Genomic DNA, 22,743 nt, shown 5'->3' on the forward strand with positions numbered 1-22,743 from the left:
GGTGGAGCTGAGAATTCCAACCCTCTAATTACTGTCTGCTTCCTCTGACAACCAGGCCCCATCCTGAAGCCTTTGTGGGACCCACCAGGAGCCACCTCACTAGAATAACTCAGATAGAGTTGAAAGGGGCTTATTAGGAATAACAAAAGATATCCCTCACATCCCCACTCCCATCTTTTAGAGAATTCCTAGTTTTTAGAGCTGTTGGCCCAAAAACTGGAGAAAAGACCAACTATAAATGTCTCTCTCTATCCCAACATCCCAGTGGGAGTGACCGAGCCCGGACTTTCAGTTTTCAAAGAACAACCACCTGGAAGTAGCTTAAGTCAAAAAGGCAGATGTTTGTCTCACAACCCAAGGCCCACATCTAATAAAGGATCCAGTCCAGAGGCAGGGCTGGCAGGACCCTTCCCTCTGGGCATCTCACTCGCTCTCTGTGATCTAGAGACCTTGGTGGGCCTGAGGCTGTGACCCTTGTTCCTCCATTCACCATCACCCAGATTGAGGGGGAGCCTGAGTCCAGCCCAGAACTCCCAGAACAGGCCTTTGGTTGGAGGAGCTGAGTGAAAGTCCACATGGAGTACAGTGAACCATGACCGGGGTGAGTGGTTATAATGAATAAAATGGGAGGCTGTAGAGACTGGATGTTAGTAGAGGAACAATGCACCAGTGATGAGCTGGGCAGATACCCCAAGAAAACCTACAGGATTGCCCACGGGTTTGGAGTGAAGAGTCTCTGCTGCTGCTGCTACTAAGTCGCTTAGTGGGTTGCCATTTCCTTCTCCAATGCATGAAAATGAAAAATGAAAGTGAAGTCACTCAGTCGTGTCTGACTCTTAGCGACCCCATGGACTGGAGCCCACCAGGCTCCTCCATCCATGGAATTTTACAGGCAAGAGTACTGGAGTGGGGTGCCACTGCCTTCTCCAAAAGAGTCTCTACCGAACCACTACTAGGATTCAGAGGAGTGGGAAATGCAGAGTGAGGAAGTGAGCATTTTTGCTGCATCTCTAGTTCATTTTAGCTTATGTCATAGGTGCATTAGCCATAGTACAAGCCTGGAAGCCCCTGTGGGAAGAAGCTGCATCGTCTGGTGTTCCAACAAATGCTAGATAATGTTCTACTGGGGCCCCAAAATAAGTAACAGTGACATCACCACCATGGCCTTTTCATTACCTATCTTAGCATGGAAGCTATTTGTCATGTCTTAAGTAATTCCAAAGTAATCAAAACAAGGTACAATTAGTTGGAAAACCCATGTGTTTCTCTGCTGAGAATGATGTAAGGGGGGGAAAGGGGGCAAAATGAGAGCTTCTTAGGCCTGGGCTTTTATAAGTAGAGAATGTCCGTCCTCATTTTTATTTCTGTTTTATTTGCCTATAAATTAGGTGTCACATCCAAAAAAACTGTTGCCAAGACTAATGTCAAGGAGTTTCCCCTTATGTTTCCCTCTAGGAGTTTTACAGTTTCGCTTAAGGCTCAAGTCTGTAATCCATTTAAGTTAATTTTTGTAAGTGGTGTAAGGATAGGAGTCTGGTTTTATTCTTCTGCCTGTGGTTATTCCATTTTCCCAACACCATTTATTGAAAAAACTGTATTTTCCCCTTAAATTTTCTTGACTCCTTTGTCAAATATTAATTGGCTGTATATGCAAAGGTCTATTTCTGCTCTTTCAGTTCTGTTCCATTGACCTATGCATGCATTTTATTAGTCTTTTCAATAAATGATGTTAAAAAAGACAACAGTTTTTTGGATATGACACCCAAAACACATGGAACAAAAGCAAAAATAATTGGGACTAACTTAAACTAAAAAGTTTCTGCACAGCTAAAGAAATAATCAATGAAAAGGCAACTTAAACAGTGTGAGATAATATTTGCAAATCAAATATCCCATAAGGGGTGAGTAGCCAAAATATATAAAGAGCTCCTATAATTCAATAGCAAACAAGCAATTCAATTTTTTAAAAGGCAGAAGAAACAAATAGGCATTTCTCCAAAAAAGACACACAAATGCCCAATAGGTGCTTGGAGCAACTTCTCTTGCACACTGGAGGCAGATTGTTTATCATCTTCGGACCATAAAAAAAGATCAATCCTGACTTAACCCTTTCAACACACAAAAGGCCCAGCAAGGTCTGCCTGTTCACAAGTCCAGAGGGTATATGGCAAGACCCACAGGAAGGGGCCACAGCGTGTGTGCCTGGCCATGAAATTGTGTCTTGAGCTCCTGCAAGGAGGGGCCCCATTTCCTGAAACAGCCAGTCCCCATTATGACCTGAAGGAAGAGGATGTGATCAACATCCTCTTTGAAGAGGATGGAAACTGGCCCTGCCCCCTGTGTTCACACACCTTTTGCTACTCAACAAGGAAGAGTGGGAGCCCTCCCAGACTTGCTCACCATTGGGTCAACGAAGATGGACATTGACTACGCGACCTTCTACCTGCAAGGAGAATTCCAGGACTTACAAAATAAGTATAAAAATTGTATTTTAAGACAGATACACTCTGGTTTTCTGATGCTCTTAGTGGGTTAATTTTAGAAAATTTCCTGAATTTTCTCTCGCACCTGAGGCAAATCTACCATAGAAAAATCTCAGCAGAAACATGGTCAAAGAACATCTTCAAATGGGCCTGGATGAGCCGTAAGTGCTCAATTGAAGGAATGTGGATTCACAGATAAGTTAGGGTTGAAGTGGCTCTGATTTTTGTTTCATTTGTTCACCTATAGCCTTTGATCATTAGTTAACAAGGAGCACGTTAATAATGATATTTGGTCAAACCAGTCAATCCCAAAGGAAATCAACCCTGAATATTCATTGGAAGGACTGATGCTGAAGATGAAGGTCCAAGACTTTGACAACCTGATGCGAAGAGCCAACTCATTGGAAAAGACCCTGATGCTGGAAAAGATTGAAGGCAGGAAGAGAGGGGGGCAACAGGGGATAAGATGGTTGGATGGCATCACTGACTCAATGGACATGAGTTTGAGCAAACTCCAGGAGATGGTGAAGGACAGGGAGGCCAGGTGTGCTGTAGTCCACGGGGTCACAAAGAGTCAGACACGACTTAGTGACGACAACAGCAAACCACTCATCCTTCCTAAAAAGTTTACACACTGTCACCTCTGAGGATAACTTCTGTATCTAAAGCATACTTCAAAAGCAGGGATTAGTGTTGAGCACTGAATTTTCTTCACAAAGTCCTGGGTACCATTTTCCCACAATGCCAAACTCTCTGATGCTATTCCTCTTCCTTCATGAGGGTCAAGCCCATCCGTTACATCTCTAGTCGTGGGCAGCAGTGGAGCTCCAGGCAAGTTGTTTATCCTTGGGGACCATCACCAGGGCACAGAATACCACGCTGTGTCCTGCATCCAAGGCAGCAATTCAGAGCAGCCTCAACCACTTTTTTCAGTCAATTTTATTTCAGTTTTTAACTCTGCTGTGAGAACACATAACCTCCTACACAGAAATAGCCCTGTCTGTGACCATGCATGTGTGTGTTTGCTATGTGCTTAGTTGTTCAGTCTTGTCTGACACTTTGTGACCCCACGGACTATAGCCCACCAGGCTCCTCTGTCTATGGGATTGTCCAGGCAAGAATTCTGGAATGGGTAACCATTCCCTTCTCTAGGGGATCTTCCCAACCCAGGAATCCAACCCAGGTCTCCTACACTGCAGGCAGATTCTTTACTGTCTGAGCCACCAAGGAAGCCCCCGGTATGATTGTTAGTATTTAAATCCCAGGAAACACATATTCCGTGCTGAAGGCCCTGCTTCTGTGCTGAGCCTTCCAATGCTGTGATAATTAAAGGTTCCTGCCAGAGGTGCAGTCACCCGGGGCCCATGACGCCTTTTCCTGGATACCCATGACCAGGAGACACACACACACCAGGAAGGAATCAGGCTCCATGGCCATGGGCTCCTTCCACAATTCAGCTTCCTGGCGCCTGCATGAAGAGTTCCAATGAAAATCACTATTGTCCCTTTTAATTAGACAAAAATCCCGGACATGACTAGGCCTTGAAAAAAAAGAGATTCTGCAAGAACTTCTGCTTACCTGTTTTTGTCCAGTCTGGACATGAGGGTCTTTGTTATAATGCTCAAGAGAGGGAAAAACAAGTCATGCATTTTTTATCTTGGAATATTTTGAAATAGTAAAACTTTTAATAGAGCATTCCTAAGCCTGAACTATGCAAAGAAAACTCTTGTGTTTCTTTGATTCCAGCACACACCCTTTCCCCCATATGCTTTACATTCCTGAAATTAGGAATCAAAGTTTACATTTCATGAAAGCAAACCATAAAAATCCTGCTGTTGAATTGATTCTTTATCTTTCATTTTGAGCTTCTGAATTATGGGAGTGTGGTGTGTGTTTTTCACTCTAGGATAAATTAAAGTGTAAATACCTACAAGAAATACGAAAGGTTTTTTTTTTTTTTTTTTTTTCTGACAGGTTCTGTCACCAGGTCACAGTTCAGTTCTTCCTTGGCGGGGAATGTTTCCTGTCTTCCATCAGCCTACCTTTCCCTGATTCCCAGTTCTTCTCTTCTTCTTGTCTGTATTTCTTGACCCAACCTGATCTCCTCTGGGCTGTCCCACTGCTGTTTTAAAGTCCTTACTATATTATTTGCACAAAAAGTTTTTTCTTTGATTATGACCATGCTCAATGTTCCCTATAAGAAAATATACTTTTTGCAACCAACTCTTTCAGTGGTTTGCTACTGCCTAAAGCCCTTCAAAACTTCAGCTGCTGGCAGATATTTCTAGAATTGGCTCCCTTAGACAGTTTGGACCGAAAGCCAGTTGTCAAACCTGGGGGCTCTTGAAGTTGTGCTACCATATATGCCATGATCCTGGCCGTGGATGGAGAGTTCTGATGTCTTCTGGAGGCAGGAGGCACAAGCAGGCTGGACCACTGTGGGCAGGACCGTGGGTGTCCAGTTCTATCCTGTGCCACCCCATCCCATCTGTCCTCACGGCCTTCCCCAACCCTGTCTGACCCCACCCCTCAGACCCCAGCTGTCTAGCTCTTCAGGAAACACTATTCCTGAAACAGTTCTCTCCAAGTGGAATAGTCACTCAACAACACAGTAAGTTCCCTACACATGAACAAGTTCTGATCAGAGAGCATGTTCATAAGTCGAATTTGTTTGTAAGCCAACAAAGTTAGCCTAAGTACCCAACGAATGCATTTGCCTATATAGTACTATACGGTAGCAGGTTTGTAATACTTTTTACACAAATAATACATAAAACAAACAACCACAAAAAATAAAGAAAATGTGTTTAGTCTCAAGTACAGAATCTTGAAAGGCACAATAGTACAGCCCAACAGCTGCCATCTCATGGCAGGCATCGAGTGAACAGGCAAGAAGAGTTACTGACTGGACGAGGAAGAGGACCTGAGAGATGGTAGAGCTGAAGAATCGTCAGCAACAGGAAAGGAAGGGCAAGCTGAATTTTGCTCATGCCTGACTTTAATGGAAAGCAAGTTAGCATTTTTGAAAGTTCGAAACTAGAAGGTTCATATGTCAGGGGTATTTTACTGTATATGTTTTTAAAGTGACTATCTTGTGTCTACCTCTGCGTAGGGGTCAGCAGAGTAGCCCATGACATGGAAGGGTGTTTTTTTCAGGTATAAAGGCTCTGATCTCATGCCCATTTATATCACAAGGACATGTTATATGCACAAGAGTTCCCAGGGCATTTTGGAAAAATAAATGAAACTCTGTGGCTGTCCCAAAACTAACTGGTGCCCTGTCCACGGTCTGAATGCTCATGTTCCTCCAAAGCTCACACGTAGAAAGCCTCATGCCCCATGTGATGGTATGAGGAGTGGGGCCTTGGGAGGTGCCGAGGTCATGAGGGTGGAGCTTTCATGAATGGAATCAGTGCTCTTGGAAGAGACCCTGCAGAGCTCCCCCAACCCTTCTGCCACGTGAGGACACTCTGAGAAGACAGCTTTCTATGAAGCACCAGAACACACCCATACAGACACCTTGATCTTGGACTTCCAGGCTCCAGAGCTGTAAGAAATAAACCTCTTGTGTTTACAACCCACCTAGGCAGTGGTATTTTGTTACAGCAGTCCCCAAGGACAATAGCGGCCTGATGGGTGAATTAGTCTGAGGAGAGGGTCCAAGGGGTTCAGGCGGAAAAGAAAGGCTTTCAGGATCCAGGAGGCAGTGACTGGAGTGTGTGAGAGCCTCAGCGCTCTAGGAGGGAAAAGCCTGTGTGAGACAACTCCACAAATCCAAGTTCAAAGACAGAAAGAGGGGAGGTCCCATTCCTGCACTTGGTTGTGATGGAGATGAATTTGTACCACTCAGAGATGGGCATGGTGGACAAAGAGACTGACCACAGGGGGAGTGAACATGGTGGCCACAGAAGCCCAAACTCACCTCTAAGGTATTAGAGGTTTGAGATGTGGAAGCAGGAGATGATCCAGACTCCAGTGACGCAACAGGCTCCCACACAGGGGTCAGGCAGTGTTGGAAGACACTTTGAGCATGGAGGAAAACAGTCCTGCAGTTCAGGTACCTGAGTTGACTTGCTCCCAGGGGCGGGCTGAGCTGACCCGGCCACTCTGGCCTAACTAACATTTCACATTTCAAGGGATGATGTATGATCTCAAAAATAATACAAAGTCAGTACCCAGAAAATTGTGGGTCCACATTGGTTCCAGGGCTTAAAACAAATTAAATGAAGATAAAACATATATATCTTTTTTGGCCACACTGCACAACATGCAGAACTTCCCTGAGCAGGGATTGAACATGTGTCCCCTACAGTGGAAGCATGAAGTCTTAACCACTGGACCACCAGGGAAATTCAATAAAGCATGTTTATTTAAAAATAGAACTGACCCTCCTCCAAAGACCTCATACAACTCAGTATATTAAAAAAAAACACATGAACAACCCAATGACTTGTCATTTACATTTCCATATCTTGGCTAGAGTGAATAAATTCAAAAGACCATATGTCTTTTAGAATTAGTGTTTTTGTTTTCTTTCGTGAAATACCCATAAATGGTATGGCTGGATCGTATGACGGTTCTATACTTGATTTTCTGAGGACCCTCCATACTGTTACCCATAGTGGCCTCACATACTTACATTCCCACCACCAGGGCGTGATGGTTCCTTTTTCTCTACACCCTCATCGATACTTGTTAGTGATTGTCTTTTGATCCATTCTGACTGGTGGGACATGACATCTCGCCGTGGTTTTGATATGCATTTCCGTGATGATTAGTTATTTGAGCATCTTTTCATGTGCCTGTTTGCCACATGTATGCCTTCTTTGGAAAAGCATCTATTCAATGCACTTCCTATTTTTCCACCTGGTTGGTTGAATTTTTTTTGATATTGAATTGTTTGAGTTCTTTGGAATATATTGGATATTAATGCCTTATCAGATGCATTATTTGCAAATATCTTCTTCCATTCAGTAGGTGGCCTTTTCTTTCCATTGATAGTTTCTTTTGCTGTACAAAAGCTTTTTGGTGTGATATAGTCCCATTTGTATATTTTTGGTTTTGTTTCCATTGCCTGAGAAGACATGTCACAAAAGTATTTCTAAGACTGATGTCAAAGAGCATACTGCCTATTTTCTTCTAGGAGTTTAATGGTTTCAGATCTTATACTCAAACCTTTAATCAGTTTTGAGTTTATTTTTGTACACAGTGTGAGAAAGGAGTCCAGTTTGATTCTTTTGCATGTAGCCATCCAATTTTTCCAACAGTAAATACCAAAACTAAAACTGTTTTTTTAAAAAAAAATGTGTATTAAATGTTTCGTATATCACTCAGTCTTTTTTATCAGCTTCATTTGAGAATACAGTCTTAGCCTAAAACTACTTATTTTTTGAAATTTGGAATAGAATCCCATTATTATATAATCCTTACTTTGTTATCATCACTTCCTGTTGTATAAATTGTAAGAACAAAACAACCACAAAACACAGGGTCGAATTGAAGTAAGATAGAGAAAAAAAGCAACCAACTCTTATTTTTTAGGCCAATTCCCATCAACAAATGTAACGGACAATAAATGAACACCATTTATGCAAAAGCCTCTCCGCTTTTATAGCTCGGAGCCCACGCAAAATGTGACTTATTGTATGCGCCCATGTGCTCCTCTGTGTCTGATTCCTGAATTTTAAGTGCTGTCCTATTTCTCACTGCTTTACACTGGGTTCAATGGGGACACTTTTCTTGCTGGAATAACACTCCTCTCTTCTCCCCATCAGTCCACCCACTCCTGTGCCCACCCTGAGTGACTGCAGCAATGAGCAACGGGATGAGTAATGATGTCTAGTTACGGCCATAGAAAGTGGTGAGCACAGGGTTACTGTTCACCCAGCTGCAGGACCTACAGCCAATGTCAGTGTCATTATTTATGTTTCAAAGTTCAAAATAGTACAAAGGAAAGAATGGACCCCCTGAAGTGAGGAAGGGGCAGTGTGAATGTCTGTCTGTAGGGTCCTTCCCCCCATCGCAGTCCCCGTTCCTGGGTTAGTTGGAGGAATCAGTCAATGCAGTGTCTCCAGTGACTTCTTGGGTCATGCAGGGCCCCTCTCCTGCATTCATTGATCGATAGATGGATTAATTCAGTCATTGTTCTGCACTTTAACCCTATTGCACTTTTACTCCCCCTCCTGCATAGGAAGACATGTTAACATGTGTAATGAATGTCCTTGTAAAGGTATATATACTTGAAGGAGAATGGCTTTGCTTCTCTTTTCATATTTTATTATTCAATCCAAGAATTTTCATGAAACAAAATCATCCCCCACAGAGGTCTGGACTGAAGCCACTTGAAATTGGTTACCTTGCCAGATCTGTAAGAGAGCAGTGCATGGGGACACGCAGGGGGAAGTAGGGGAAGCCACCAGCTGTGGTCAGGACTCACAGGCAATGGAAGACTTCATCAAGAACAGAGTAAAACCTTGGGCTCACCTTCAGTTTGGTGTGTGTGCAGGTTAAGTCGATTCACTCATGTCCAATTCTTCGTGACCCGATGGACCAGGCTCCTTTTTCCAGGGGTTCTCCAGGCAAGAATACTGCAGTGGGTTGCCATGCCCTCCTCCAGGGGATCTTCCCAACCCAGGGAGTGAACCTGCATCTCTTATGTCTCCTGCACTGGCAGGCAAGTTGTTTACCGCTAGCACCACCTGGAAAGCCCATATTTATTATGGAACTGGATCTGATTTTATATAATGCAAATTCTGCTGTTGACCCCAAAGTGGAGCCCTTGAAGGGTGACAGAATACACCACCCCAAAACATTCATTTTGGCATAAGAGTTACTTTGAGATAAAGGCACATAAGAAATAGCAGGTGCAAGCAGGACATTCTAATCTTTACTTTTCTTCTTGGAAAACCAAGATTAAACCTCCCATTTAAATGAAAGATGTCTTCCCTTTGCCAGAAAGAAAGTAGCACTTTTATCATCAAGGATGAGAAGTTGAGACAGAGAGAATTTTATAAGACAGACCTCATTAAAATAATTCTTATCTCCCTTTGGCCTCCACCCAGAGTGTAGTTACTTTCACAATTGCCTCTCTTTGCTCAGCCTATTATAAAAGCCTGCAGGGCCATTTCTTTGGGCCTTTATTTTTTATAAGGATTTCTGTGTAATGTAAAACATATACATTTGACTGACTGCTTCCATGTCAGTTTCATTTTCAGGCCCAGCCAAAAAAAACCTCAAAGAAGACAGAGGTAAAATTTTGCTTCCTCAACACACTGAAATGAAAAGTTGGGGGCTGAAAGGTTATCTTTAGAAAGTGTGTGCTTGTCTGTAAGGAACTTTTTAAGGTACTGGTCCAGTATGGTGAGCAGCATACAGACTTGAATACCTAGATACCCTCTGCTGGGCATATGTGTGCTGTGTCTAACTCTTTGCAACCCTATGGGCCATAGGCCACCAGACTCCTCTGTCTATGGGATTCTCCAGGAAAGAATACTAGAGTGGGTTGCCATTTCCTCTTCCAGGGTATCTTCCCAACTGAAAGATGGAACCCATATCTCTTATATCTCCCGCCTTGGGAGGCAGGTTCTTTACCACTAGTGCCACCCAGGAAGCCCATGTACAGATGCTATATAAAGATGGAGACTGAACAAGAGCACACCGTCATTTCTTTCCTGAGACAGTAGATATGGAGTCCTCTCCTAAAACAGAGTTGGAGAGTTCTTATTCTGATGACTCCTCATTAATGAACTGTGGAAGGAGAAAGGAAAAAGGGCATTCCGGGGATGGGATGTAAGTTGCCTCCAGACTGAGTAACACAGGATAGAGGAGAAGGACACTGACCTTCGGAGAGAAGTCTAAGAGGAACTCATCATCTGGGTTCAAGGATTTGCAGGGCACACTGGAGAGCTGCTAACCAAGAGCATAATGTCTGAATCTTACAGAGTTCAATAATATCCAACTTGGGTGGTCCAGAAGGAATCTGGTCAAGCCAGGCTTCCTACCCTGAGTAAATCCATTAAATGTTCTAAAACAGATACATGGATTTCAGCTTGAATTCAGGAGAGTCAGGACTGTTGCTAAGGAGCCAGTCGCTTGGGTTGGTTGCTAAGGAGTCAGAAGTCAGGAAGCAGAGCCCTTGAAGAGTGCCCTTGGCTGATGGAAACAGAACACAAATTGCCTTCATTTCCCTGTTGGGTTTTAGCAATTTTCAAAGAGGCCTTGAGGCAAAAGAAAAGGTTAATGAGGGTGTGAAATATATAGCGGTATTTGTTTATTTAGATAAGATCATTATACTTCAGTTGTACCAAAAGAGTAGAAGCAAGATCCTTTGGATGTCTGGTCCCCCAGGGAGAAGAGTTTAAAACTGTCCTGGGACATGTGTCAGTTCCCTGAACCTTTGTTGATAATAGTGGACACACACATTCTCAGCCCAGAGAGAGGGCTGGCCCTGAAATTATATCCACTATCCACAATGGCTCTAGGACTCCAATTATAGGAAACTCAAAATGCCTTAGGGGTTTTTAGTGATTTTTCAGAAGAAAAACTAACCATACAGCACCTGACCGCAGGACTTCAATTGAGAGCTTGAGAAGTTCTGATAAAAGAGAAAAAGACCTCAGGACCAGTGATGACTATGATCATCCACTGGCCCCAATCTATCAGTTATCAGGAATCTTAATATTGGGAATTTTATATTGCAGAGTAATATACATAGGTTGGTAAATCACACATTTAAAGCAGGTTTTCTTTTTTTTTAATTTTATTTTTAAAAATATATTTATTTTTAAATTTCTTTTTTGAAAGTTGTATTTATTTATTTGACTGTGTTGTGTCTTGGTTGCAGCACTCAGGATCTTTCCTTGAGTTGTACGAGTTTAGTTTCTCCATGACATCATGTAGGATCTTAATTCCCTGACCCCTGCATTGGGGTCTTCCTAGGTGGTGCTAGTGGTAAAGAACTTGCCTGCCAATGCAAGATGCATAAGAGACAGGTTCGATCCCTGGGTCAGGAAGATCCCCTGGAGGAGAGCATGGCACCCCACTCCAGTATACTTGCCTGGACAATCCCGTGGACAGAGGAGCATGGCGGGCTACAGTCCATGGGGTCACACAGAGTCAGACATGACTGAAGTGACTTAGCATGCATACACACCCCTGCATTGGAAGACAGATTCTTAATTGCTGGACCACCAAGCAAGTCCCTAAAGCAGATTTTCTTATAAAGGTTTTTAATAAGGCAGAGAAAACCCACAGACTGCAGGTTCCCAGGGCCTCAGGGAGTCTGGGGTGAGACCCATGAGCAGATGTCCAGAGCCTTGGCAGATTGTCCAGGGTAGGCCTGTCTGGGCACATGGTCACCCTGTCATGGCCGTCAGTACCTCTGTGGAAACCAGCTCCACGGGGTGAGGAAGAAAGAACAAGATCAAAGCAAGTATCAGCCAGGACTCATCTGAGCATGTGAGGCTGGGTGTCATAGCCAGACCTTAGAATTTGTGAGAATCACCAACCAGTCCTAAAAGCTTAGGTTTGAGGGGCGTCTTGGGTTACAGATCAACTACAGTCCTGGTGCTGAGCATGCTGCAGTGAGTCCCCCATGGTGGCCATGCTGGCTGATCTGCAGTTGATCACCAGAGGTCACGTCTCAACCACAACAAGCCCCCCACCCTGCCTTTGGACAGATCCATAGCAGGTTGCTGAAACTACACCCTAAGAAGGGGTCTAGTCAGTTCAGGACTCCAGTGGACATCCTCCTGAGGAAGGTAAAAGCAAGCATAATGCGGGTCCCTGTCCCTTCCCCTCCCTAAGTCTATGCCCTAAGACACTCCCACTTTTGCCAGGAGAGCCTTTGACTTTCCCCCAAGCATGGGCTGCCTCTGAGATGTGGGAGGTGATTAAAAAAAAAAAAAAAAAACAAAACCAAGGGCCAAGGATTCTTGACTGAAATCTCCAGCACTCTCTCCAAGCCCCTAACTTTCGCTGCACCATTAGAGCCAGCCAGAACTCATTATCCAGGTCTGGCACCCTGTGTCCCCAGGCCCAGTCCAGGAGTGGCTGAGTCCATTGTGTTGCCCCAGAGGAAAATTCTCCAAAGACATCTGTTATCTGCAGGTGGTGGGGACTTCAGGATCAATGAAGGCTTCTGCCAATGGTGGACTAAAGCTATCCTCAATAAAATATGCTGATGTGCTGGAAAAATATTCTAAAGCACACTTTTAAATGCAAGGCAGCTCTTGTTAGTAAGGGAAATACTCTTCTGGCAGAAATGAAGTGAGAACAGGAGTCCCAAGAGATGAATAAGCACCAGTGCCATCAGCTATCTGGGAAACCTATTCTTGCCAGGCATCCTAGACCCTCTGTTTTAACAACTTGAAGTGTGGGGACCACTCTGTGAAGATGGAGAATAAAGTGGGGAGGCTCACCTATCCAGATAGCAAAGTATTACAAAACCATGGTCCTTAAAGTGAGGTTTCAGTAGAGAGAGAGAAAGAGAGAGAGCTGGGGAGGGAGGGAGAGAGACAGATCTCCCCATGGGGCAGAATGGTGATCCCAGAGACAGCCCCATGTGCACAGTCAATAGATAGGCACAGCTGAATATCTACATGCAGAACAGTACATACACCTGCCTCATCAGTAGCTCAGTGGGATAAAGATTTAACTATAAGAGCAAAATGTCATACTTTTATAAGTTCATATAAGAGTAAATCCTTAGGATGTTGGAGCCAGAAAGAACTTCCTCAATTAAAGTTGAAAACACAAACCACAGGGGAAACAGTGAAGCATCCAATTTCTTAAATCGAGAGCTTCTCTTTGTCTGAAGACCTCACAGAGGAAGTGGGGGAAAGTGCTGCGTGGACAGAGAGTAATGGATTGGGGAAAAGAAAGAACAAGAGAGAGAAACACAGATCACTAATAAAATGAGAAGACAGTTTCAAAGGGGCAAATTGGTAAAAACACAGATTGGCAGTTCACACATGAGGAAGCACAAATGGCCAAGAAACATTAAGGAAAGCTCAATCTCATTTGTTAGCAAGGAAATGCAAGAATGCATTTTACCACATTCTAGCCAGTTGGCACAGTTAAGATCTTTGATCACACCCACTGTTTGGCAAGACTGTGGAACAACACGGAAAGAAACTGTTATAAAGAGCTGTTAGGGTAGAAATTATGGCAATTTGAATTTATCCAGTAAAGTCAAGCCCTGCTCACCTATGCTGGTCAAATTCTTGGCCATGTGCCTCAGGACATATGTTCAAGAATCTTCCTGGAGCATCCCTCTGACAGTGAAACCCTGAAGACAACCCTGATGTCCGCCACAGGAGAAGGAACAGACGACCTCAGGGCAGGGGTTTCCTTTGTGGATGCCAGGAGAGGGTACCAGGGGGAACACTTGCAGGCGAATGATGTGTTTCTGAAACACATTGGTTGGTTGGCATGTGGATCTTATTTTATTTCTGTGCTGGAAGCGTGGAGTACTGCGGTCCATGGAGCCGCAAATGGTCGGACATGACTTAGCAACTGGACCCAGCAACGGAACAACAACAACAACACTCTGTGCAATATATATTGTAGTTGTATGTGTCAAGCATTCCACGGCTTAAAACCTCATCTACAGAGATCCGATCTAAGTGACAAATAGATTCAAGGGATTAGATCTGATAGACAGAGTGCCTGAAGAACTATGGATGGAGGTTCGTGACATTGTACAGGAGGCGGGCATTAAGACCACCCCCAAGAAAAAGAAATGAAAAAGGCAAAATGCTTGTCCAAGGAGGCCTTACAAATAGCTGAGGAAAGAAGAGAAGCTAAAGGCAAAGGAGAAAAGGAAGTAAATACCCTTTTGAATGCAGAGTTCCAAAGAAGAGCAAAGAGAGATAAGAAAGCCTTCCTTGGTGATCAGTGCAAAGAAATAGAGGAAAACAATAGAATGGGAAAGTCTAGAGATCTCTTCAAGAAAATTAGAGATATCAAGGGAACATTTCAGGCAAAGATGGGCACAATAAAGGACATAAATATTATAGACCTAACAGAAGCAAAAGATATTAAGAAGAGGGGGCAAGAATACACAAAAGAACTGTACAAAAAAGATCTTCATGACCCAGATAACCACGATGGTGTGATCACTCACCAAGAGCCAGGCATCCTGGAATGTGAAATCAAGTCAGCCTTAGGAAGCATCACTATGAATAAAGCTAGTGGAGGTGAATGGAATTCCAGTTGAGCTATTTCAAATCCTAAAAGATGATGTTATGAAAGTGCTGCACTCAATATGCTAGCAAATCGGGAAAACTGAGCAGTGGCCACAGGACTGGAAAAGGTCCGTTTTCATTCCAATCCCAAAGAAAGGCAATCCCAAAGAATGTTCAAACTATCGCACAACTGCACTCATCCCACAGGCTAGCAAAGTAATGCTCAAAATTCTCCAAGCCAAGCTTCAACAGTATGTGAACTGTGAACTTCCAGATGTTCAAGCTGGATTTAGAAAAGGCAGAGGAACCAGAGACCAAATTGCCAACATCTGCTGGATCATCAAAAAAGCAAGAAGTTTCCAGAAAAACACCTACTTTTGCTTTATTGACTATGCCAAAGACTTTGACTGTGTGGATCACAGCAAACTGTGGAGAATTCTGAAAGAGATGGGAATACCAGACCACCTGACCTGCCTCCTGAGAAATCTATATGCATGTCAAGAAGTAACAATTAGAACTGACATGGAACAACAGACTGGTTCCAAATTGGGAAAGTAGTATGTCAAGGCTGTATATTATCACCCTGCTTATTTAACTTCTATGCAGAGTACTTCATGTGAAATGCCAGGCTGGATGAAGCACAAGCTGGAATCAAGATTGCTGGGAGAAATATCAGTTCAGTTCAGTTGCTCAGTTGTGTCTGACTCTGCGACCCCATGTATTACAGCACGTCAGGCCTCCCTGTCCCTCACCAACTCCCAGAGTTTACTCAAACTCATTGAGTTTGTGGAAGTGGAAGCCATCCAACCATCTCATCCCCTGTCATCCCCTTCTTCTCAAGATTGCTGGGAGAAGTATCAATAACCTCAAATATGTAGATAACACCACCCTTGTGGCAGAAAGTGAAGAAGAACTAAAGAGCCTCTTGATGAAAGTGAAAGAGGAGAGTGAAAAAGTTGGCTTAATATTCAACATTCAGAAAACTAAGATCATGGCATCCGATCCCATCACTTCATGGCAAATAGATGGGGAAAAAATGGAAACAGTGACAGGCTCTTTTTGGTGGGGTGGGGGCTCCAAAATCACTGCAGATGGTGACTGCAGCCATGAAATTAAAAGATGCGTCTTGGGCTGCGCATTTCTTTACGTCCGGAGGCTCGGACGAGTCCTCTCCGCCTCGTGCGTCAGGCCGCGCTGCGGTTATCCGTTCCGGGACTCTTTTTCGGGGCCACCAGAAGCCCAGCCCTTTGCTGGGGGCGCTGCCGGCGCCGCCCTCCGCCCTCTCTACCAGTAGGCCGATTCTCTTGGTAGCAGTCGGTGGGGTGGGGAAATGGTCGTGCTTTCGGTGCCCGCCGAAGTCACTGTGATCCTGTTAGATATCGAAGGTACCACAACCCCGATTGCTTTCGTGAAGGTGGGTGGGAAGGGACGGAAGTGGTGGTGAAGAAGGGCGGAGGAGGGCAGGTCCGCGGCGAAGAGATATGGGTGCCGCCCGCCGGGCAGGTGTGCGCCCCGTCGCCCTGCAGGACATTTTATTTCCTTACGTCAAAGAAAATGGTAAAGAGTATCTGCAGACACATTGGGAAGAAGAGGATGTCAGTCTTTTGAGGAAACAGGCTGAAGAGGACTCCCACCTGGATGGGGCTGTTCCGATCCCGGCAGCCTCTGGTAATGGGGCGGACGACCCACAGTGGATGATCCAGGCCGTGGTGGATAACGTGTACTGGCAGATGTCGCTGGACCGGAAGACCACGGCGCTGAAGCAGCTGCAGGGCCACATGTGGAGGGCGGTGTTCAAGACGGGGCACATGAAAGCAGAGTTCTTTGCAGACGTGGTTCCGGCCGTTAGGAAGTGGCGAGAGGCTGGAATGAAGGTATATGTCTATTCTTAAGGGAGCGTGGAAGCACAGAAACTATTATTTGGGCATTCTACAGAGGGAGATATTCTTGAGCTTGTGGATGGTCACTTTGATACCAAGATTGGACACAAAGTGGAGAGTGAGAGTTACCGAAAGATCGCCAGCAGCATCGGCTGTTCAACCAACAACATCTTGTTTCTGACGGATGTTTCCCGAGAGGCCAGCGCTGCTGAGGAGGCGGACGTGCATGTGGCTGTGGTGGTAAGACCGGGCAACGCAGGGTTAACTGATGATGAGAAGACCCACTTCAGCCTCATCACATCCTTCAGCGAACTGTACCTGCCTTCCTCAGCCTAGGGGAGGGACCCTGAGGAGACCAGACTGTCTTCACAGCGTCGTCCCTGTCATCTAGTTTTATTCTAATGGTAAAAAGCATTTGCTTAAAAAATACAGATAAACACACATGGAAGGTTTGTTGAGTGTGTGTATGTTCAGACTTCCTTTCACAAGCACATAAGTGGGAAAAAGAATCTCCGTTCAGTGAAAAGGAAACTTATTTTAAAGATGCTCTATATGTAGAAATTGTTTGGGACCACAACCCTAACCCTTATGGAGGGCGACGTATAGTTGAGAGAAGAAATTATGACTGAACAGGTCAAGTGTGTTAATGTTTATCAAGTCAAGCATCAAAATAGATTGGTTTGAGCGGTTTCTCAGAAGCCTTGTTATTTTGAAACTAGAAGTTTTTCAAAGACATTCCTAATAATAATTTACTTCCCCTTTAAGTTGTGAGTTTAAGATTACAACAACCTAATTTGAAACTATTAATCTCTATTTACAAATGACAAAGCTATTTGTTTCTGCTCCAGAAGAGAGCAGAGTTGGGAAAGAAAATGCATGTGAGTCTTGATTAACCAAGTGTCTGCTACTTAAGAAACTTGCTGATCATTGTGGTACCCACAGCAAGCAGTTGCCTTACCAGTGGAAAAGATGCACTAATGTAACAGCTGAAATAGAAATGTGCTTCCTAAGGTTTAAGCAAACAGCCTTAATCCTGCCCGTTGTTACAGATTTCAGAGTTGCCCAGCTAACTACTTCTTAGCACAGTTTGAGAACATATGTTAATTCCTATTTACTATTAAAAAATAAATGGTTTACTGAAATTTATCCAAAAGACCTAGAGCCCTGATATCTAATATGAAATGGATGCAAGAAATGTAAATTTTATAACAGCATTATTTATCCTGGTTCAACCTAATGGGATGGCATGTCAGTTTCATGTGATTAATAAAAGCATTTTCTTCAAAAAAAAAAAAAAAATGCTTGCTCCTTGGAAGAAAAGCTATGACCAACCTAGGCAGCATGTTAAAAAGCAGGCATTACTTTACCAACAAAGGTCCATCTAGTCAAAGCTATGGTTTTTCCAGAAGTCATGTATGGATATGAGAGTTGGACTATAAAGAAATTTGAGCACTGAAGAATGGATGCTTTTGAACTGTGGTGTTGGAGAAGACTCTTGAGAGTCCCTTGGACTGCAAGGAGATCCCACCAGTCCATCCTAAAGGAAATCAGTCCTGAATATTCTTTGGAAGGACTGATGCTAAAGCTGAAGCTCCAGTACTCTGGCCACCTGATGCGAAGAACTAACTCTTTTGAAAAGACCCTGATGCTGGGAAAGATTGAAGGCAGGAGGAGACGGGGATGACAGAGGATGAGATGGTTGGATGGCATCACCGACTCAATGGCCATGCATTTGAGCAAGCTCCGGCAGCTGGGAAGTACAGGGAAGATGGGCATGCTGCAGTCCATGGGGTTGCAAAAAGTCAGACAAGACTGAGTGACTGAACTGACGCTTATCACTGGGGAATACAAGGTATTCTGGCCCGGCTAAAGGTATCCTTGCAGTGGAAGCCGGGTCCAAGCAAGGCTCAGCAACCTTTCCCCTCTGGAATTACCCTCCTTGGAACTGGACTGTTTTCCCCAGTGTGTTCTTGTGCTGACGGTTGATATCACACACTGTCTCCAAGCCCACTGCCCCTGGGGTCAGAGCACAGGTGACTCTTGCCCAGTCCCCTCTGAGATGTGCATGACTGTGGGGGCCTGAAGAGGATCAAGAAAACCAAGCTCCCTCCCACACCCTTGCAGACCCACCACCAGTGGATTTTCTCTGAAAGACTCCTGCTAGGAAGCCTGGGGACCCTTCCCTGAACAGATGGGACAGTGGAGTCAGCCTCCAGTTCCTCCAGGACTGTCCTCTCTGCAGATGTTGTGGAGCCCAGGTCTGGCAGCTTGTTTCTCAGAAGCCAGTTCTCAAGAGAAAAGTGTTGGTAGGAAAGGAAAGGTTGCTTCATTTTGGAGGCTGGTAACCAGGGCAGAAGGCAGACTCCTGTTGTAGAGAACCAGCTCCCACTTGCTGTTCAGAGGACTGGCACCTTTAAGGGGAAGTTTCTGGGTTGTCCAGGCAGAGAAGGAGTAGGATGGCACAGTCATCTCTGACAGTCATCTTGAAATCCATGATGCGGTGGACTTTTGGTCATTTTGGTTAAGTAAAATTAATCTCTAGTTTTGGAGTTTGTTCCCATTTCCTTGAGGCCAGGTCTTGGAATTGTGCCAAGTAGAGTAGCTTATGTCATGGCTTCAGTTCAGTCATCGTGTGGTCATCTTCTTCCACCTGAGGGGGCTTCAGTGTCTGTAAAACAGCCCACGGAATACAGCTCAGAATGTGCCCTCTGGTCCTTGGGGAGGAACTAAAGGTCCTTGTCTTTGATAAGTGACTACATTATTGTGTTTTGTCTTGTGTAAAGGCTTAGAGTGCAAAGTATAATAAGTTTTAAGCCCAAGGTGCTGCTTACACAGGGGCAGCTCCACTCCCCACCCCACCCCAAGACTTAGCCAGGAGGTGAGCAGCCTGCCCAGCCCAGGAGGATGGTGATCGCTCATGGGGTTGCTTTTCCATCTCCATAGTCCTCCGGAGAACCGGGATGGGTGGGATGGGGCCTCTCATCCTCAAGGAGGTGGCTCTTTGACGTGGCAGAGACTTTCTTCTGTGGAGACAAAAAGACTCACAGGGAGAAAAAGATGTGATGGGCTGACGTTGTTGTGCTCTCTGCTGACTCCCCAGTTTGTTTATTTTTCTTCTATTCCAAGTATCTCTTCAGTCCTCGCCTTCTCTCAGCACACTCACACACACACACATGCACGCACGCACAGACAAAGCCTGCAGAGACAGATATAAATCACTCACCTTAAAAAGAAAAAGCACAAAAAATTCTTGACTCTTCTGTTAAAATTCTCTCCCTGGGCCAAGAAGGGCGACGAAGGGAACTCTTTAAACCTGAACATCTGAGAACTTCTTGTGTATCCATGTCCATGTGTTCTCACCGCCTGACCCCTGAAGGGTCAATGGGCCCCTTGGAGGCTTGACTGTCCCCTTCTGCTGCTGTGTTTCTGGCTGTCCTGCCCCCTACTCGAGATTCAGAGAAACCATTTTCTTCTCCTTTATGTCTCTCTCTTCTTTGAGTTCCTCACAAAGCAGACCCCTCTTCCCCCACCCAGAAGAGGCCTAGAACACTTCACCCCCATCTCCAGTCCTTAGAACATGTCCCTCATCCCCACAGCCCAACACCGTGGAACTTTGGTTTCCCTTTAACTTTTCCCCTGTCTAGTAGCCCACCTCTCCCTGAGAACTGAAACATCATTTGCGAAATCCGAAATGCTGATCACATGGCTTATATAAACATGCCTTCTCTGGCGTCTGTGTCCCCCTGGGCTCAGAACCTCATGGCATTGTCACCCGGTGTGACTCCCAGGGAGGGTTGCCAGATCCAAGGCTGCCGAGGAAGACAACTGGCAGGGTTACCATTTGCAGACAAGAAATGAAGACATGATTTCCCAGTTGCTTTCCCAAGAGGTTTTTGCCAAAGCTCCCTGGGACAAGGAGCGGAGAGAGGGGACCGCACTTCACAGGGGTTGCCATGCGGAGAATCAGGAAGGAGACCCTAAGGCTTGGAGTGACAAGAGTCCACCCCAGTTCAGAGAGGCATCTGAGAGACAGTCATGCATCCCAAGGTCTGTCACATTCATAATGGACCACGTGACAAAGTAGCTGCCTGCTTCTCTGAAAGGCTAATGATAAGCGTGCAATATGAACACCCAGTGGAGGGAATGAATCACAGCAAACTGCAGTCTCTATCCCCTGAGGTTGCCACTGGCTTCCCCACCCTCCTCCTCGAAACAAAACTACAACAAAAAAACATGGCAAAGAATGGACTTTGCTGAGCTCCCATCTTTAAAGCTTGGTTTGCAGCAGGGGGCTTCAGAAACTCCAGGATCCCTGGGTTGGGAAGATCCCTTGGAAAAGGGAAAAGCTACCCATTCCAGTATTCTGGCCTGGAGAATCCCATGGACTCTATAGCCCATGGGGTCTCAAAGAGTCAGACATGACTGAGCGACTTGACTTTCACTTTCTCATCTCTGCTGGATGCCACCTTTTGGGGTTGAACTTATTTTTCCTGCTGCAGGGAAATCAATACAAGCTTTGAATCAGACTTGGACTTTTTATCTTCAGTCTTACCACCACCAAGGAAGCTTTTGGGAAAAGGGCATCTGGGAACCTTGAGACCATGAGTGCAGTCCCGAAGCAGCCCCACAGTCCAGGAGTCACAACACAGCAGTGGAAACAGCCAGAGGAATCACAAAAGCCATTGTGTCTCCCTGGCTATCATGCCACTAAAGAAAATCCTGCATGGCAAATATATATAGGAGGGGGGTGTATATGGACATTTAAACTGTAGTTTTGAGTCAATTCTATAGTATTTTACATACTACATAGTATTTGATTATTGGATTTTGCATATATAATTTATTCATTGTTAGCTCAATTCCTATCAAGAATTTATATAACTTAGCTAGAGTCATTCCACATTTTATTTTTTTGATACATTATCTCATAGTCTTTGCTTGACTTGTGCATTAACTCCAAGTTCATGGCTCCTCCTCTACAACTTGTCTCCTCAATTTTACTTTATTCCTTCTACCTTCACATAGTTACTTCATTCACATTATGAATAATCAAGTGTTTTGTTACTGTTGGAATTTATTTACAAAATTCCTTAGTTGCAACTTTTCAAAGTTTAGTAATAATTTTCTCATTGTATTTTGGCATCAGGTATTGCAGAAAAAAAAATCTGAGGATGTTATGATGTCTATATTTTGTGATTAATTCCTTATTAAAATTCAGACTTTTTGGTTTATTGGTACTTTTTAAATTAAAAATTTTTTTTTCTTTTAATAAAAGTAGTTCAAATATATTGTCAAAAAGAAAAAAAGAAAAACCTGCATGGGATGGATGCAGAATACCCTGAGGCAGATGGCAAGGAGACAGCCCCAGGCCATGAGGCTGGAATGGACAGGTGAGCACCCAGCCTCCTAGCCTCTGAGTGGAATCACCCACATCCCACAACCTTCTTCCCTCACAGGATGGAGCCAGGGGCCCACAGCTGTGACTCCTCACAGCCTGCCTGTCCTTCTTCTTGGGATTGCCTTCCAAATAAACCACATGCACCCACCTTCCTGTCTCAGGTTCTGCTTCTAGAGGAACCCAGACTTAGACATGCACCTTCTAAATGAAGGCCTAGGTAACTAGGTGGACATAAGGGGGAAAAGAACATGCCCCTGAATGCCAGGATGCTCCAAAGAGACAGGTTCATAAATTCCAGTATCTACAACTACATTTTCAGTGTAGAGAAGTCTCCAAATTTTTTAAAAAATGGATTGATTTACTGATTGAGATAGCACTAGTTTATAGCATTACAGGAGAGCCATGTGCACATTGTATTTCTACTTCTGTGGACACTGCGCTCCTCACACCCACAATGCAGTTTCCATTCAGGAGCAGACAGTCGACCCCCTGCATCCATTTCCCCCTCCTGGCCCCCTGCCCGTCTGGGAACCACTACTCCATTCTCTGTTACCCACCTGTTTGTTTTTGTTTGGTTAGACTTGTTCATTTATTTGGGTTTTTGTTTGTTGGTTTTTTGTATTCCATATATGCCCTGAGGGACAGGACCTGTTAGAAACAGTCTGTTCACAATTCATGTAACAGGCAAAAGGGACAAGGACCCATATCGGAACTCACATCAGAGACAAGAGGCTGAGTTTCCATTCTCTGTTCCTTCATGAACTTACTCCATAGAAATGCTCCCTATGTAATGTGAA

The 22,743-nt window shown here is 44.5% G+C and overlaps 1 protein-coding gene across 1 annotated transcript; it reads left to right on the forward strand.

The window, feature by feature from the left end:
- The first annotated feature begins 15,747 nt into the window (after positions 1-15,747).
- On the forward strand, positions 15,748-17,847 carry LOC122682049 (enolase-phosphatase E1-like). The gene is made up of 2 exons (XM_043884742.1): positions 15,748-16,082; positions 16,195-17,847. The coding sequence occupies exons 1-2, from the start codon at positions 15,999-16,001 to the stop codon at positions 16,558-16,560; spliced, it is 450 nt and encodes a 149-aa protein (XP_043740677.1). The 5' UTR covers positions 15,748-15,998; the 3' UTR covers positions 16,561-17,847.
- Positions 17,848-22,743: the final 4,896 nt, after the last annotated feature.

This window comes from Cervus elaphus, chromosome 23 (genome assembly GCF_910594005.1).
Source record: "Cervus elaphus chromosome 23, mCerEla1.1, whole genome shotgun sequence".
Taxonomy (NCBI): domain Eukaryota; kingdom Metazoa; phylum Chordata; class Mammalia; order Artiodactyla; family Cervidae; genus Cervus; species Cervus elaphus.